At 34.6% G+C, this 18,760-nt stretch overlaps 2 protein-coding genes across 2 annotated transcripts in view; one reads left to right on the top strand and one right to left on the bottom strand.

Moving 5' to 3' along the window:
• LOC108748841 overlaps positions 1-18,760 on the top strand; it is a 144,132-nt gene that overhangs the window by 7,377 nt on the left and 117,995 nt on the right. The window contains exon 2 of the mRNA XM_018487213.1: positions 16,700-18,670. Within this exon, the coding sequence (XP_018342715.1) occupies positions 16,700-18,670 (1,971 nt within the window). The remainder of the gene's footprint in view (positions 1-16,699; positions 18,671-18,760) is intronic.
• On the bottom strand, positions 11,693-12,238 carry LOC108748842 (putative uncharacterized protein FLJ37770). Its single transcript, XM_018487214.1, has 2 exons — positions 11,809-12,238; positions 11,693-11,740 (listed from the first exon to the last, which is right to left on the bottom strand). Exons 1-2 carry the CDS (start codon positions 12,139-12,141, stop codon positions 11,714-11,716), a joined length of 360 nt encoding a protein of 119 aa, XP_018342716.1. The 5' UTR covers positions 12,142-12,238; the 3' UTR covers positions 11,693-11,713.

The following is an 18,760-nucleotide window of genomic DNA, read 5'->3' as shown; positions in this document are numbered from 1 at the left end:
ATATTTTGAAAACATGTTTTTGACGTAAAATTTGACGGAGAATGCGATAAAAATACTAAAAACTTGATTCGTTTTGGGGGCGTTTGTTAAAAATCGATTTAAACAATTAAATTGTTAATAACAATATAAATTTGTTAGTATTTTTTGTAAAAAAAATTTTTTTCTTACAGTTCAGTCCTTCAGCTACAAAAGTGCAATTGGTGAAAATTTTGTAGCTCTTAAAGATTCGGACCTATGGATTTATGAAAATGAGTCTCCAAGCCAAAAAACTTGCCATTCTCAAATGTTCGATCACTTGTATTATCGAAAATATGCAAATAAAAAAAAATTCCTCGGACACGTATCTCTTTTTTTTCGACATAGAATCCGTAAAAAAAGTTTCAGTCAAATCGAAGAGGTGTCGATCAGACAGGTGTTCGATTTGTAAAAGAATTACCCATATACCAAATTAACACGAGGTAAAATTACATAAAGCAAAATTAAAAGTTATAAGTTTCGGCTACCAGATTGAGCCCTTTTCAGACATTAACTTATCGAAAAAATCGCAGTACAAAATTAATTATCGCAAATGTTCGCATATTCACTATATTCACAGTTCGGGTGAGTCTTGATGTAGAACATGTCGACATTATTTACATACGATTGAACAGTCAAATGTGTTTTATATCTCTTGGAAAAGTTCTTGTTGATAAAAAAGATAAAAAGACTTCTTATAAAAAAATTAACGCAACTAAATTAACATACCGGAATTCTAAAAAAGTAATTAAAACTCACCAAAAAACAAGTGTAAATAATTTAAAATAATGCGTAGAACACATCCTTTATTTTTTAAATTCATATAATACATAAATACTACGGGTCTTATACAGTCGAGTATCTCAAGCTATAGATTAAGTACCGGAGAAAGATTACTGCGAACTATTTACACATCCAATTTCTTAAACATTGCATCAACAATAACATTATACCCCAACATCTAGACATAATTAATAAATGGAATATTACATTCCATAACCATAAACTAAGAAGAAATTTTTATATCTTAAAGTAGCTACCAAAAGATTTTACACATTGAACTGTGTGACGCACACAGAGAGCTCAATTATTACAGGGCATTGCTTTTTCGTGTGATGAGCGATTTTGCCTATTGTCTCCCGACAAGAATTTGCGATAATTTCTTGAACACGCAGGAAAAATCTAGTCATCTCTTTTTCAACAGGGAGAAAAGGAGACTTGAAAATAAATTTCTATGGTTAAGCAAAAAGGAAGATAAACAGGCTGTGAGTAGGATTGCGCCGATACAGTATGAGTGTGGCTATTTATGTGAGGATTTTACATCGTATGTTACTAATCCTTCCTTTGGTCCACAGTATAGTTGTTTCTCGAGTTCTTTTATTTCCATATATCCTAACTCTTTTCCTTCACAAAAGTCATCTTCCTTCACCACAGTCAGAGACGGTTGGTTCTTGAACTTATCGTCTTCTGACATTCCTCGTAACATACGGTGTTTTTTACAATTGGGAGAGAATTTTGCGCTCCTTTTCAATAATAAGAATAAGCTAATCTTTGAATGCATCAAGGGGATGGAGAATAGCACGTACAGAATGCCCATTGATAGGAGAATTGAGGTTACGAACCATGCCATACCTATCCTGAACCAGATTATCTCTTCTCCTATCTTTACTTCACCAGTAGACAAACAACTGTTAAACATGGAATCTGATATGCGTACATTTGTGTCGGCGCATCCGAACATCATTTTCATGCACGCTGACAAGGGTAACGTCACGGTTGCTATAGACAGGGACGCTTACATGACGAAAATGACCACTTTATTAGGACACGTATGTTCTTGTTAAGAAAGATCCCAAGAAACTTACAACGGCGTTAAGGTCTATGCTCACCACATGGAAAACGAAGAATTATATCAATGACTCAAATAAAGCGTATAAAGCGTTATATTGTAGCGACGGATCACTTCCGAGAGTCTATGGACTACCGAAGATCCACAAACCTGGTTGCCCTCTTAGAATCATCGTTTCATCGATAGGCAGTCCGCTATATTCATTGGCTACATATTTACATAACATATTATTCAAGACTATCCCAAAAGCGGATAGTCACATCAAAAATAGTTTTTAACTAGTCGAACAATTAAAAAGATTACGACCCACAGGTGATCATAAGTTAATTTCACTAGATATGACATCGCTTTTTACTAATGTTCCAATGGATATAGCGATTGATTGTGTGAATGAGCAATGGAATTTTATTTCCAAGGATTGCTCTTTGCCTAAGAACGAGTTATTGGAGGCAATAAGGTTTGGATTCCACTTTTTTCTCTTTCAATAACAATAAAATTTATAAGCAAAGCTTCGGTACTCCCATGGGCTCTCCTTTATCATCTATAATTGTGGACCTAGTGATGAGGAGATTAGAGACGGTGTCCTCGAGGTCATTAAATCTATATATCTTATTTTATTATAGATATATTGATGACATGCACTGCGGTGTTGCCGTCCAAAATCGACACATTCTACTACAACAATTCAATTCGTTTCGTCCTCATCTCCAATTCATCACAGCGGGGGGGGGGGATGAAATGAATTTTCTTGACATCTATACATAGGAATCGCTTTATTTTTGATTAGTACCTACCTTTTCAAGTAGATTTTTAAACTTTAACTCGAATCATCCAATTACACAGAAAAAAGGTACAATTTTATTGCTTGTTTACACAGCTTTCTTACTTTCTGACTTTAGGTTTCATTCCAAAAATTTGACTTTTCTAATTAACATTTTACTTGACAATGATTATCCACTGACTTTTATTTTTGACACTGTTAATCAACGCATAAAAAATTTAATTAAAAATAGACGCTCGATACATAAAGATTTGGTTGACAATGTCGGTACGAAAGAATCAGCTTCTTGGCTTACGGTACCATTTATTCCTTTTCACAGAAAAGTTTAAGCGATTTAATAGAAACGACATCAGGGTTTCTTTCCATAGTCCTAACAAAATGGGGAAATATATCAAAGTACAGAAGAATACTTGTCCCCAAACATCTAAGAGGAATGTGTCTACAAGATATCGTGCAATAATTGTGATGCGTCGTACGTTGGGCAGACAACTAAACCAGAATTACTGAACACTGTAATCATATTAGATATAAAACTTCTGCCCGCTCAGTCATAACGGAGCATAGACTGCAATATGACCATCATTTCCAATGGGACAAAGTCAGAATTCTAGATGAAGAGCCTTGCTATAAGAAACACTTAATTTTCGAGATGCTCAACATTAAAAAGCAAGATATCAGCTTGAATTTACAAACTGACACGGATAGTCTTCATAAGGCATATTTGCCTATTGTAAATAGAATTTGACTTTGCGATATCGGCGGTCCGTCTCTTCTCTCAGTCCTTGGTAATCTGTATTAGCGAGCGCACATAATAATCAATATACGTGTCCGTCTTACACATCTGCGTTCTACTTAACTCTGTATATTCTGATGGTCTTGTACGGTCTGATACTTGTACGGATACGCTTGTTTTAAATTATTTACACTTGTTTTTTGGTGAGTTTTAATTACTTTTTTAGAATTCTGGTATGTTAATTTAGTTGCGTTTATTTTTTCGTAAGAAGTCTTTATTTTTTTTATCAACTAGAACTTTTCCAAGAGATATAAAACACATTTGACTGTTCAATCGTATGTGAATAATGTCGACATGTTCTACATCAAGACTCACCCGAACTGTGAATATAGTGAATATGCGAACATTTGCGATAATTAATTTTGTACTGCGATTTTTTCGATAAGTTAATGTCTGAAGAGGGCTCTGGTAGCCGAAACTTGTAACTTTTAATTTTAATTTTGCTTTATGTAATTTTAACTCGTGTTAATTTGGAATACATTCTTCGTTTAATTTGAAAGAATTGTGTCGATTCTTACTTCGCCCTTGATTTATTGTTATTTATTTTATATAATGAGAGTTCTTCAATTTTGTTAAATGCCAGGTATTTAAATTCCTTGGTACCCTTCGACGAATCGACGAGCATTCCTCAATCCGCCACTTGGGGAGGCGCCCGATGGAGGACTGGCAATCCCACACGGGACACAAACATTAACAAAAATTTTAAGTATTCCGCTCATTTATTTATTGTAACGACGACATAACTAGAAGTACACTTCTAGATACACAAAAGCGAAACATCTTTTAGTGCCAGCAATATTTCTAGATATGATCTAATCCGACCAATTCAATAAAAATTAAAGTAATGATAAAAGTAATTATAAATAGTAACGATTGAATCGTTATCGTTATAGCAAAAATATAACGACGTTACCAGTATTGTTAAAGATAGAAAAAAGTAACGAAAAAAGTAATGGCGTTACAAGTAATGTGTTACTTTCCAACTTTTCTGCTCACACGTAGTAAAAACAATTATTATATACGTATATTACATTATCACATATATAAGAACAGTTTAGCTTATATATGCACATGTATCTATACTAGTTTTATATTATATTTACGTTTAAGGGGATCCTAAAGTTGTCTGTATTATCAACTAAACGCAATAATTTTTGTATAACAATTATTTTTTTCCTCGTTTATAAATTTGAAAATCTTTTTCCAGGATTAAAGCATATGCATTAATGCGTATCTGTGAAGTGGAGTTTATGTCGAGAATGAAAAAAATTATTTAAATTAAGATCTTTATCATTTCTTAGTCCAATATGGCGTTAGGCTGTCAATATCGTAACATTTTTTTGATATAAAAGTTTTGTAATTTGTACTTACAAAATTGTCCAGACACGTAGTTTGCATGAACAAAGTTGAGTTCTTGGAATTAGATTTAGACACACACTTTATCGTGACAAATTTATTATATGAAAATTCAATCACACGAACGTGCGATTGCGTATATCATAATTGGTGTGAGATTGATGTGATAGTATATATAGATGTGTTGTTATGCTGTAAAACTGCGACCTCTGATGATCTCGTCGGAGTTTAGGCTTTACTTTAAGATCCTCTTAATAAGCATGTACAATCCTACAATCCTACTCTTAATGGGACGATAAATTATTGCAGATTGTACAAATTCTTTGACTTGCGATATTGTAAATTTTAAACATAATGTTCAGATTTATTGGAAGTGCAATATATTTATGCAGTCCATATATTTATTAAAAGTATATTTCTTATTTTCTTAAATTTGGATTCAAGAAATGAATAAACAATTCCTTCATTATTATGTATTTTACATGGCTGCATAACACGAGCTAAATTAAAAAAAAAAATTATTGTTTTATTAGTAGATACTTTATACATCGTGAGAAAGGGAGGGAGAGAGAGGGGGGAGGGGGGAGGCAGGGAGAGGGAGAAGGAGAGAGACAATTTATTTGTTTCTTATATCTGAATTCGCGCGCGCGCGTATACGACGATTTAACGTTCAGTTCATAAATAAAAATTAGTATATAAAAACGTACATGAGACGGTCATTAAAATGAGAATTATATTATACACAAAAAGTATACGTTTAATATATCTACTTTATACTATATGTTATACGTTATATTCCAGAAATATATGTATTATATAGTACTTCCTTGTTCTTATTGGATAATGCAACACGTGCGTTCACTCGAGTGCAATTGTATTGCTTTATTGTTAAAACCAAATCATGTATTTTCAGTTTTTTAGTGTTTAAGGAGGTTCGTCTGTTAGTCGGAAATTAATTTATTCTAAATTTTTTTAGATGATATACATAAATACTGTACACAAATAACAATTTGAACATTGACCGTATAATTTTCTTGTAATATTAGGAGTATTATATAAATAAGTTTCCGCCGTTTTTAATCAAAAATTGGGCATTTATTGTGAAAGAACGGTACCTAATGTTTTATTCGAAGTATTGTCCATCGCTACTTTTTCCCATCTTTCTGGCAGCATACGGATACCGCGTCGGAAAAACGCTTCATCTTTTGAAGCTATCCACGAATCGATCCAATTTTTGATATCTTCATATGATGTGAAGTGTTGCTCAGACAGGCCATGCGCCATCGATCGAAACAGGTAGTAATCAGAAGGAGCAATGTCTGGTGAATACGGCGGGTGGGGTAAAACTTCCCAATTGAGTGTTTCCAAGTAGGTTTTGACCGACGCCGCAACATGTGGACGAGCATTATCATGCAGAAGAATAACTTTGTCGTGTCTGGAATAGTAGTGGGCGCGTTTTTCCTTGAGTGCTCGGCAAATTGTCAGATTTGTGTGTAGTCATTCAAAAGAAACACGAAACGAAAATTAGAGAATTATTAAAATCATTTGTTTGAATTTTCTATTATATTCACTTACATGTAAGCATTTTCTCGCGGCTTCACGTAAAGGACTTGTGGTGTCGATAGTCAGGGATACAATGAGAATCAAAATAATAAAGTCAAGTAATTATTGAAATAAAAATAAAACTAAGAACAAAAGAGGGTAATATCAATGTCACAATTCAGTAAACAAATTCATGTATAGTGGGTCCAAAGAATACGTATCATTCTGTAAATTCAAACCCTGTTTCTGTTGTTTTATATGAATCGCTTCCGAAATCAATCTTTTATTAAGTACGTTTTCTTCGTCTACTATCTTCGTCTAATATTGACATTTTCCCAACCAAAATCATGCTGATGATTTTATGTTCTGTTATTACAGAAGGCTGTGTAGTGTTCCAATTTATGTGATTTTTAAGTTCATTTATGCGTATCTTCAAACATCTATCTGTTTGGCCCACATATGATGCTTTACAATCTCAACAATCAATCTTGTATACAACGTCTGTATGAGATAGCTTGGGATGAACGTCTTTATGACTCCTGATGAACCCCCTAAGATTATTAATCCCTTTATATGCCATGTTAAGGAGTCTTTTAAAAAATGTTTTGATCTTTTCCGATAAAAGTGGTATAAAGATTGTGAAAAACTTATTAATTTTTTCTTCATTATTGTCCATTGACTTATCCGTAGGTGTGTTATCCTGGTCATTCCATTGCTTAAATTTTTTTCACAATCTATTTTTGATTTCAGAAAATACTTGTTACAATCGCGGCAACGCATCTCTAAAGAATTAAATTTTGATGAAAACCACTTGAAACTGCATAAATTAGATTTTGATACCGCGCAGTTGAGTCACGATAAGAATGGTGCATGAAGCTTCGATATCGCGTTAAGATGAAACTTTAAATAATAAATGTTGAATATTCTGTAGCGTAGAAGTAGTGTTGAGAGAGCATTACATTTAAAAATGCAAGAACTTAACGAAAAACTTAAAGAGCGTGAACGAATATCTCTTTTGATGATGCGTGGATGGAGTGAGCACCAAAGATTTTATAAGGAGGTGCTTCTCTTATTTAATGAAACTTTTTGATGTGGACCAATCAGCATTTCTAAGTCTACGGTGGAGCGTACTATAAAACGCTTTGAGCAAACAGGTAGTATTAAGAATCGTGCAAAATCAGGTAGGCTTGCTATAGCAACAAATCTCGATAAAGCGTTAGACGTTGTGTTGTCCTTTGTCGAATCCACACAGTTCTATTCGCGATGTAACACAACAAAAAAATATCGGTTTAGCGTCAGTGCATAAAACGTTGAAAAAAAATAAATTCTACCCGTATAAGGTTCACCTTGTTTAGGACTTATCTGACGACGATTTCGATCACATAAAATTTTGCGATTTGATGATAGATAGATGATAGAATTACCAAAAATCCTCAATCTTTAAGCAATATTTTTTTTTCGGATGAGGCGACTTTTATGTTGACTGGTGAGGTAAATCGACATAACTTCAGATACTGGAATAATGAAAATCCTCATTGGATGGTTGAAGCGCATTCGCAATATCCGTAAAAACTCAATGTATGGGCTGGATTGTTAAGTGAAAGTGTACTTGGGCTTGTCTTTATTGATGGCAACAACAAGCTCAAAGCTTAAAAATATGAAAATATACTTTGAGATGAGATTGTGCCGGCAATACAGACCATCATTGGTCCAAACTTTAACAATGTTTGGTTCCAACAGGATGGGGCATCAGCTCATTACGCTTTACAAGCACAACGATGCTTGGACGAATTTTTCTCCAACAGATGGATAGGAAAGAGAGGTTTAATTGAATGGCTACACCGGTTACCTGATTTGGCGTTTCTTGACTATTTCTTTTGGGGATATTTAAAAAGTAAGGTTTACATCACCAAATCTAATGATTTTGATGATTTGTGTCGCCGAATAATTGATGAGACGAGATACATACTACGGGAATACAATACAACAGGAAGGCGGTCTCAAGTTTTTACAACTAATTAGCTCATTGTCTGGCCGTTCAGGGGGAGCATTTTGAACATTTGTTGTAAATAAGCACGCCACACGTGAGAGGCGAGAGGACTCACGCTAATCAAGCAGCCCAAACGTGAAAGGCAAAGGGACTCACGATAATCAAGCACCCCAAAAGATCTGCCACGTCGTTGATCTTGGGTTACACTAAGTGCAGATGACGGAAACATGCGCACAATTTTAATAAAAGGTGCTAATAATTAAGGTTATTTGAAAGAGCCATTACTTGACCCCTTATATCATTTAGGACTTTTGAACGTGTTTCACTCCCGCACCCCTGAGGGGGAAGGGAGGGGGGGGGTCACAAGAGGTTTCATTGGAAAGATCTTTTCGAGAGCTTTTATACGAGCCATCATTTGACCCCTTATGCCATTTAGGATTTTTGAACGTGTTTCACCTCCGCATCCTTGAAGGGAGGAGGGTTGTACTCCTTATGTCAAAAGATAGTCCTTCTGATGTAATAAATGTCCTACAAGTTTCATTTAATTATCTTTATCCGTTCTAAAGTTATTTAGGTGTCCCGGCACTTTCCGAACACCTTGCATAATATAGGTATTTGCATAATATAGTTCTTTCTTCACTCTTTGTTCTCTCTTTGTTTTCCTTCTCTTTTTTTTTCAATTTTGTTAGTTTAGCGGCGGAGTGGAGAGAGAACAAGGGATTAAGGAAAGGAGCAAGAGAATGAGAAAAGGATTTAAAATGGCGGATGCAAATACTCATAGTCAAAAAGGTTATATAGATATATAGAGTAAGGGAGTCAGTTAAGAAAGCGTGAGCGAATAGAAAGAAACAGAAAACGAGATGGCCATCAGCATTCTTGTTTAATCGCGCATACGCTGTTGATTTTCACTCTTAGGTGGGACGATTTCAGGAGAGCAATACGAGGTCTGTTCAAAAAATATCGCGAATTTTGTGTATTTTCAAAAATTATTTATTTATTCATGAATATTTATTTTGTCCCCTTCTAAGTAATCCCCATCAGATATTATACACTTGTGCCAACGTTTTTTCCAATCCTCAAAGCACTTAAAAAAATTATTTTTTGTGATCTTGTTCAGCTCCTCCTACGATGCCGTCTTTATCTCCTCAATCGTAGCGTAGCGTCGTCCTTTCATGGGCCTCTTCAGTTTCGGGAACAAGAAAAAGTCACAGGGGGCCAGATCTGGGGAATACGGTGGCTGCGGCATTATTAGTATGTTGTTTTTGGTCAAAAATTCGCGCACAAGCAACGATGTGTGAGCAGGGGCGTTATCATGGTGCAAAAGCCAATTTTTGTTCTTCCACAAATCCGGGCGTTTCTGGCGGATTGCTTCGCGCAAATTGCGCATAACTTGCAGGTAATATTCCTTATTGACCGTTCCGATTGGCCAATACTATTTTCTTCACTTCATCAATGTTTTCGTCTGTTGTTGACGTGCTCGGGCGTCCGGCACGCTCTTCGTCGTTCACATCTTCTCGGCCCTCTGAGAACATTTTGTACCACCGATAAACGTTGCTTCGGTCCAAGGTAGCTTCACCATATGCCACAGTCAACATTCGGAATGCGTCCGCGCACTTAATTTTGTTTTTCACACAAAATTTGATACAGATTCTTTGATCCATTTTTTGGAATAGGCAAAAATCGAAGACGAGCCAAAACACATGCAAGCAAAGCAGCTGTCAAAAATTAACTGAACATTCAAAATGGCCGAACTTGTCGGCATAAGTGAGAGACATGAGTACCAACGTACCAACGCCACAAAAAAATCGAAAATCGAATATACGTAACCCGCGGAAATTCAAAATTCGCGATACTTTTTGAACAGACCTCGTATATCGATGCCGCTCCATTCCGCTTTCAAAGTTCTATGCGTGGCGCAACATTAGACAAAGATAAAGATGGCCATCCCATCTTTCCTTTTCTACTGTCTAACATTTCCACTTACAGGGGCCCCTATACCTTGCTTACTCTATATATACAACCTCTTTGATTATAATGCTTTACTGTAGCTAGCGTTTTAACGCTGCATGAAAGCGCGCCTTTAGTAGTAACAGACTTGGCAATGCCGCAATATACAACTGATACGACGCTTTTCATATAACCTAGAATTCATTTCGGCGTAAAGAAATAGATATGAAAATAATACAAAATCGACTTTTATACCGATTCTGAATTTCTTCTTTATCATTTGTCACAGGCGGCCATTGCCCGTCACATCGCAAAATACAACGCAGTGCAACGCTGCCAAATATACACTCGATCTCCTGAGTCGGTGACAATTTCATACATTTTAATATTCTATATACTAATTTATTAAGAATATAGCACATAAATAGCATCCACAATTCATTACACTAATTGCATATGATACAGAATCGCTGTAATGCTAATTTATTTTAGTCGTATTTTTGACCTCTAAAGTATAATAATAGGCGAACCTCCTTAATGTTTTACTGACAATTGATGCAAAAAATTTTCACCGAATTCCATTTTTTCTTCATCATCTTTCAAAAAATTGTGTTTATATTTGATATGGAGCGTTTTTTCGGAATGCAATCAAAAGCAACCGCGATTAAAGCTATATTCGTCTTCTGATCCTTAAAGATAGCCTTAGCCGTGATCTTTTGGTTGGATAACAAAAAAGTGCCCATATTAAAGTACACAGTGCGACAAATATGTTCCCGGACAGGGCCTGAAAATCATAATTGAAACAACAATATGCCTATTTTTTGGTTTTATTATTCAAAATATTCTCCTCTGGCTTCAATACACTTGTTACAGCGATTCAATAGTGATTCAAATGCATGTTCCAGCTCAGTTTGCGGAATTGCCTGTAGTGCCTGTGTAGAAGCTGATTGGATGGTCGGAATGTCATCAAAAAAGCGTCCTTTCAATTTCAATTTCAATTTTGGGAATAATGAGAAGTCGCAGGGGGCCAAATCAGGTGAATACGGTGGATGGTTTAACACAGAGACACGATTTCGAGCCAAAAATTGACAGACAATCAATGAAGTGTGACTCGGTGCATTGTCATGCAACAAAGACCAATCTTCTGGATCACGATATTCGGGGCGAATACGATGAATTCTGCCCATCAATCGCTTTAAAACTTCGAGATAATATGCACCAGTAATTGTTTGGCCAGTTGGAACAAACTCTTTGTGGATAATACCTTTGCTATCAAAGAATGTGATGAGCATTGTCTTGATTTTTGATGGAACTTTTCGTACTTTTTTTGCTTGTGGTGAATTTTTTGACTTCCATTCCGCACTTTGACGCTTAGTTTCTGGATCATATTGAAAGCACCATGTTTCATCACCCGTAACCATTGATTTTAGGAAGTTTGGATTATTTGCTGCGGCTGCAACAATGTCTCTGGAATGATTGATTCTCATTGATTTTTGATCGCTTCTTAATGTGTGTGGAACAAACTTCGCACAAACCTTCGTTTTACCCAAATCTTCATGTAATATGGTTCGAATCGTTTCTCTACTGATATTTAAAGCCTCCTCCATCATTTTTAGTGACGCATTGCGATCGTTTGCAACAAAATTACGTACTTTTTCGATCATTTCGGGTGTTCGAACCAAAATTGGCCGTCCTGATTTTTTGTCATCTTCAAGGGTCTCTCTGCCTTCCAAAAAACGCTTATGCCACTCAAAAACAGCTGTACGACCTAGACATTGATTGCCGTAAATTTGTTGCATCAATCGGAATGTTTCTGATGCACTTTTACCAAGTTTTGCGTTAAATTTAATCACTGCTCTTTGTTCCATATTAAAATTTCTACCTCGACCAAAATCTTGTTTAACATGAACTGTGATATCTTCGTTATATGTCAACCAAAATGAATGAAACTTTGACAGATGATAGGGAAATGTTAAACCTTTCAAATGTTTGAACGCACAGATGTTGCCACTGGTTGCTGAGATGTGGTTCGTGTCCGGGAACATATTTGTCGTACTGTGTATATTACATATATTTATCTAATTAATTTTATAACAATGTTATTTTCAGTTTCAGTATGTGTAGTAATATTTATGCAACAATGTAAACATTTTGAGTTTAAAAGTTTTGAAATTCAAGAAAAGTTAATAAAAAAATTTGTTGTAAGAAATAAACAAATTAGAATATTATTGTAAAATAAGTAATTCAACGATATGTTCTACTGAACTACGTTAAATCTGCAATATTACTGTATTAGTGCAGATTTAATTCAAATCTAGCTTGACGCTGATGCTATATCAGCACTCGGTTGTTAATGAGTTCTCAGTGGAAACGCTATAATATATTGAAAAGTATATACAAATCTTTAAGAATGTGTGAAATAAAACAAATAACATTTATACAATACACAAATGCGAATAAAGTTTATTAGTATATGTACGCAAAGATGAAGCAGAATTTTTTATTTGCAAACGTATATGGTCACTCATAGTATACCTGTAGTCATACCTGGCTAATTTTAGTATTATCGGCTTTCTACAATAAAGACCTTAGTACATAGAAAAACTTAAGACATAAGATTTAAGAAGTAAGGAAATCAATAAAGTCACTTTTTCAAAATTTGAAAAAATAATCAATGTTCTGGTTGATCTCTGAAGAATTATAGAGTTCTCTATCAGTTTTAGAAAGGATTCCGTCGATTAAAGCGATGAAAATATTTGAAGTATCAGAGGAGCCAATTTTACAATTCCGAATCTTTGAAGGGTTATAATAACTTTTTATTTTAGCGTTTCGATCTATATAGCGTGATTGTTAGAACTCTGAAGGGAGAGGGGGGGGGGAGGACTACCAGAACTCAAGTAAATACCGAATTAAAAAAAAATTTTATCAAAAATAAATTTGTTTGAAAACGTTTTTTTACAAATTCTGACATGAGTTCTAACCCTGAAAAATTCTAACGATTATTTTTAAGATCCTGTGCGCTGAAATGTAACTGAAGAATTTTAGAGGCCGATTCTATAACTCTTAACGACAGTCGTTGATGTCATTGCGCAGCTTTTTTACATATTAGGTCGGAAAGTTCCGTCCTTGCAAAAAGTATATATTTATTTAACAAACAAAATGAAAAAGTACATCAATCAAAATATTGTCCATCGTTAGCGATGACTTTTTCCCATCTTTCGGACAGCAAGCGAATTCCGCGGTGATTCATCTTTGAAGGCTACCCAGTTAGAGACCCATTTTTCGACGTCTTCATAAGAATTGAAGCGTTCCTCAGCAAGTGCTTGTGCTATCGATCGAAACAAGTGGTGGTCGAAAGGGGCACAGTCTGGTGAATAAGCATGGAGTAATACTTCCCAGCGAAGTGCTTCTAATGTTTCCTTGACAAGTTTTGTGACGTGAGGCCGAACGTTGTCATGAAGCAAAATAATTTAATGCTGTCTCGTTTCATTCTGGTTGTTTTTCGTGCAATGCTCGGCTCAAATAATTTGTTCTCAGTAGAGATTCCTGTGACGGTTTGATCAGATTTCAACAACTCATAGTACACTACACTCTTCTGATTCCACCAAATACAGAGCATTGCCTTCTTTCTCATGGATATTCCGCTTTGGCGTCGATGTTGAGAATTGGCTGGGGTCGCAAATGGTTTTTCGACGTTTAGGGTTGTCAAAATAAATCCATTTTCTATTCCCAATGACGATACGATGCAAAAATCCTTTTCTTTGTTGCCTAGCAAGTAGAATTTCGCTGATGGTTTTTCGCCTTTTAATGTCTCTTGGCTTCAGTTCATATGGGACCTATTTTACTTCCTTATAGACCTTTCCCAAGGCTTTCATACAATTGGAAATAACAGATTAAGCACAATTTAATGTTTCTGCAAGTTGTTTTTGCGTTTGACATGGATCTTCATTCACCAATGCCTGCAATTCTTCGTCTTTGAATGCTCTTGACCGTCCAGAACGCTCCACATCAAAATCATTATTATTTTTAAAGTGTCGAAACATTCTCTGCATGTTTTATCGGAAGGAGCACTATTATAACATAAACTTCTACAAGCATTTGATGAGCTCAGTTTTCTTCCATATGAAGCAAAAGATTAACACGTCGCACAAATGACGCTTTTGGCTCAAATTTCGACATTTTCGATGCAGTAAGAAGCAATGTTATTAATGCGAACATGTACCTTTATATACTAAATTGTATTCACAGATGGTAAAACTAAAAAATTAAGTTTGGTTTAGATATTAGAGTTATTGACAATTCTACATCTATTCGCCGTTAAACGGATGGAACTTTCTGATTAACCTAATAATATCTGCGCAACGATATCAACAATTGTCGTTAAGGGCTGCCGCAGACAAAATTTTTGTAACAGTTTTAAGACGTAAACTTAAGCCGATGAGCCAATCAGGATACTGGTTTAGATCTACGTACTCTAACGGAAACAGAAATAGCAGTAAACTTATCCATAAGGTGAGTTTTAACCAGTTGAAATTCACCTTATTGCGAGGTTATGGATCAATCAAGGTACTGCTTTAGATTACGTAATCTAACGGAAATGGAAATAACAGTAAACTTATCCATAATCTTGCAATAAGGTGAATTTCAATCGGTTGAAACTCGCCTTATGGATAAGTTTACTGCTATTTCTATTTCCGTTAGAGTACGTAGATCTAAAACAGTATCCTGATTGGCTCATCAGCTTAAGTTCACGTCTTAAGATTACTTTTACAGAAATTTTATCTGCGGCAGTCGTTAGTCAATTTGCTTACTGCTTAAGTCTTACGTCTTAGTTTTTCATATGGCCTTGGGTTTATCGCAGACAAAATTCCGTAAAAAACCATAAAATTCCGTTGAAATTTACCTTGAAACAATCTAATTTTGATGCGGATTAGCTCGTCGGATTCGGTAGTAACGGATCGGAACGCTAGAGGTTTGCATGGAAAGGAAAGATGCAGGTTGATCGATAATACGATTTTGATGTGAAGAATGCTTTTATTGTATTAGAAACGCTGAATATGTATATACTATGTGATGTATGTGTAACGGTATCGGATACAATACTTGACGCGGTGTGTATGTGAGTATGTGTGTGGGTGAGGTGTGTGTGGGTATATGTTTCGGCGAACATGGTCTCGTATGCCACAGACGGCTTTTTTATACGCGCGCGCGGTCTGTGTTGGTATGCGGCATGTATATTCGGCAATCAGCTGTGCGCGATAGCGCGCCGGATTGTTGCTCGTATTGTTCCGGTCTTACTCGGCCATCTTCGCCGATCGGCAATACGAACGGGAATGATACTGATCGGCGCCACTCAGTAATGCCCGTAAGCCTTCGACGGAACGGCTATCATCCGCGAGTTACATGCTGGTAACGATATTCATCATTACAGCCTTATGGATAAGTTTACTGCTATTTCTATTTCCATCAAATTACTAAAGCAATATCTGGCTTATCGGCTTAAGTTTTCACCTTACGTTTACCATTATAGAATCTTGTCTGCGGTAGCCTTAGCCCTTACGGACTATAGCACAAAAAAATTTAAGTATTAAAACGTAAGCAGTAACATAATTGACCAATTATAGTAGGGACGTGAGGCCCCTCACTTATATAGTGAAATTTTTCCCCATCTTTGTTTTACTCGTGAGAAGCGGGAAAGAGATGAAATTTTTAGAATTTAACATGACCCGCTTCTGATTATCGCGAAAAAAAATCATTCTCTCTCGATGGGGCAAAAAATATTATTTTAATTCTTACATTAGAGATACAAATTCATAGACGTTTCGGCCTATATCAGGCCATCCTCAATATATAATATAAATAATATATAAATAGTTCGCAATCATAAGATTAAAAGAATTGAAATATATATAAGATCTATGATTCTTAGTCATAAGATCAAAAGAATAAATTAACAATAAAATTTAGTTCAATTACAATCTACGCTTGCGTGATATGTGATCGAAAAATTCTTGCTTCTATTATCTTGCGTCTATTTATATATTATTTATATTGTATACTGAGGATGGTCTGATATAAGCCGAAACGTCTATAAATTTGTATCTTTAACGTAAGAATTTTAACTATATGACATTCACAAAAAAATATCCTGCTCGTAGCTGAATGCTCCTTGTATTTTATGTTTGTAATTTGCGAGCCACTACTAAATTTATAAATTCATTTTAACTGTTTTAAAATCGAGGTTTCTCCCTTTAAAAAATTGTCTTGCGATCTCTGGAAGTTAAAATATAGCATCTTAAAGATTGGGAAAATTTACTGGTTTTTAAAGTAATCCCCTAATTGTTGCGCGTAGTGTATATTGTAGACAAACTATTTTGAATAACAATTTTAGTTAATATAAAATTTTACATTAGATTATTTTTTCAGATTGCGCAGAGCAAATAGCGTCAGTCGCAACTTCTACGATTAAAGCTTCAGCTGTGGAGAAACATAATGAATCTGTGGTTCCGAAAATATGTAACTTTAATCCTGAGAAAGGCGTAACAATCGATGTAGTACCGTCTGTTGAAAACTATGGAGATACTCAACCAATAGACATTGACTCCAAATATTCATTAACTGAAAAGGAAATAGTATTTATGTCGGAGAGTAGAGAATCCGTAAATAATTTCTATGCACATGATCGTATAAATGATATTACAATTGGGCAGAAATCATGTGTTCATACTTATACTGATTTTGATGAAGTGTCTTCAACGATGTATAATAATACATCACAAAACTCGACCCAGGAACAACAGAATGCAAGTAGTGATTCGAAAGATGGTGATAGATATGACAAAAAATTAAATCAATCAAATTTCAAGCCTAGTATCAGCAATGTGTTTAATAGTTTGAACGAATATATTAATGCTCCTACTGGAAGTTTAAATTATGTTGAACCTGTATTAGATAAAGACGATTTATTTGGAAGATCCATAGATGATGCAGTGGAGAAAGATTTTAAATCAAACAGAGATGTGATCATTAATGAACTTTCTTCAATTTCAATGGAGAAAGGGATAATTAATGTAATTGACAAAAATATTTTGGATCATAAAAATATTTTACCGATGGAATTAAGTAAGTTCGTCAAAGTTGAAATTAATAACAAACAGGATAATACAATGCAAAATATTATGTTTCATCATCCTATTTCGGTACAATCTGAAGAAAATAATTCTATAATTTCTGCACCAAACACGGCCATCTCGAATTATAATGATGTAATAGATACGGAATTGTCTAGTAATAAAGATGATATAGATAAAAAGGTCATAGCTAATGATACATTTGAAGAAAATTCTGACAAATTTATTAGCAAACAAAAGCAGTTAGACTTGAATAGGCGAAATTTCATCGACAAATACACATTTGTTGAAAATAAAGAAAGCATAGTAGAGACTAAAAAGTTGGATAAAAATATAACAAGCAGTGAAAATCCAGATAATAATATAGAAACAACTAAAAGTGACATTTTCTCTAATGTACGTATGGTACGTACAATTAATACCAGCGACGACTTTTCTGAAGAAGAATTAAATCAGTATTTATTAGAGTTAGAGAGAGAAGAAAGATCTAAAACGGATAATATATCACTTTTGGATAATACCTGGTTACAATCATATGAATTGAGAAGAGATAGAGAAAAGAATGCCAATCATTGTCAACGAGATGACGAAGATGTTAATGAAGCACCAATATTTGAGAAAATTATGATAGGCGAACTTCCAAAAATATCACAGGAGGAATTTCAGAAGACGAAAAAATTTCCTGTAATTGATTATAATACGGATATATGTAATGAAAATATAGTAGATGTAAAATGCAATAATACAGTAAAATTCGATTTAAAAAGTAATCAACTAAAATATACAAAAAGTAATGAGCTTTATAAAACGACAAAAGATAACCATGTAACTGAAATAATCGGTGAAGATGTAGCAATACAAGAGAATACCTTGCAAACATGTATCGCTGTTCAAGAGAAAATTTCATTGAAATTTGAAAATATTGGAGAACAGTTGTGTAGTAACAATATGGTACAGAAATTACAACAAGATTCTAATAGAGACATTCTATCACAAGATTATAACAGCGATACTTTATTAAATTTATCAGAAAACAAAGATCATGGAAAAAAAATATACTGTCAAGATATTACTGAGAATAATAAAGATGTTTTTGTGGTACAGGAGACCAGTGTATATGACAATGAGAACATATCCAAGATGGAATGTATATCTAAAATCAGTGATGCTCATACAAGAGGAAATGATCAAGAATCCGAAAAACCGATCCGTCCCCAGACATTAGATATTGTATTGACGCATGATAAAAATGATTCCCATACATTCGGTACGTTGTTTTAATATTTTATTTTTAAGTTTTCTTTATTGTATAAATTGCCCATTATTTTAACGAGTAAATTTAATATATATATATATA

This window comes from Trachymyrmex septentrionalis, unplaced genomic scaffold (assembly GCF_001594115.1).
Source record: "Trachymyrmex septentrionalis isolate Tsep2-gDNA-1 unplaced genomic scaffold, Tsep1.0 scaffold247, whole genome shotgun sequence".
In the NCBI taxonomy this organism is placed as follows: domain Eukaryota; kingdom Metazoa; phylum Arthropoda; class Insecta; order Hymenoptera; family Formicidae; genus Trachymyrmex; species Trachymyrmex septentrionalis.
Note: the sequence above shows the minus strand (reverse complement) of the source record. Positions and strands in the feature narration are given on the sequence as shown.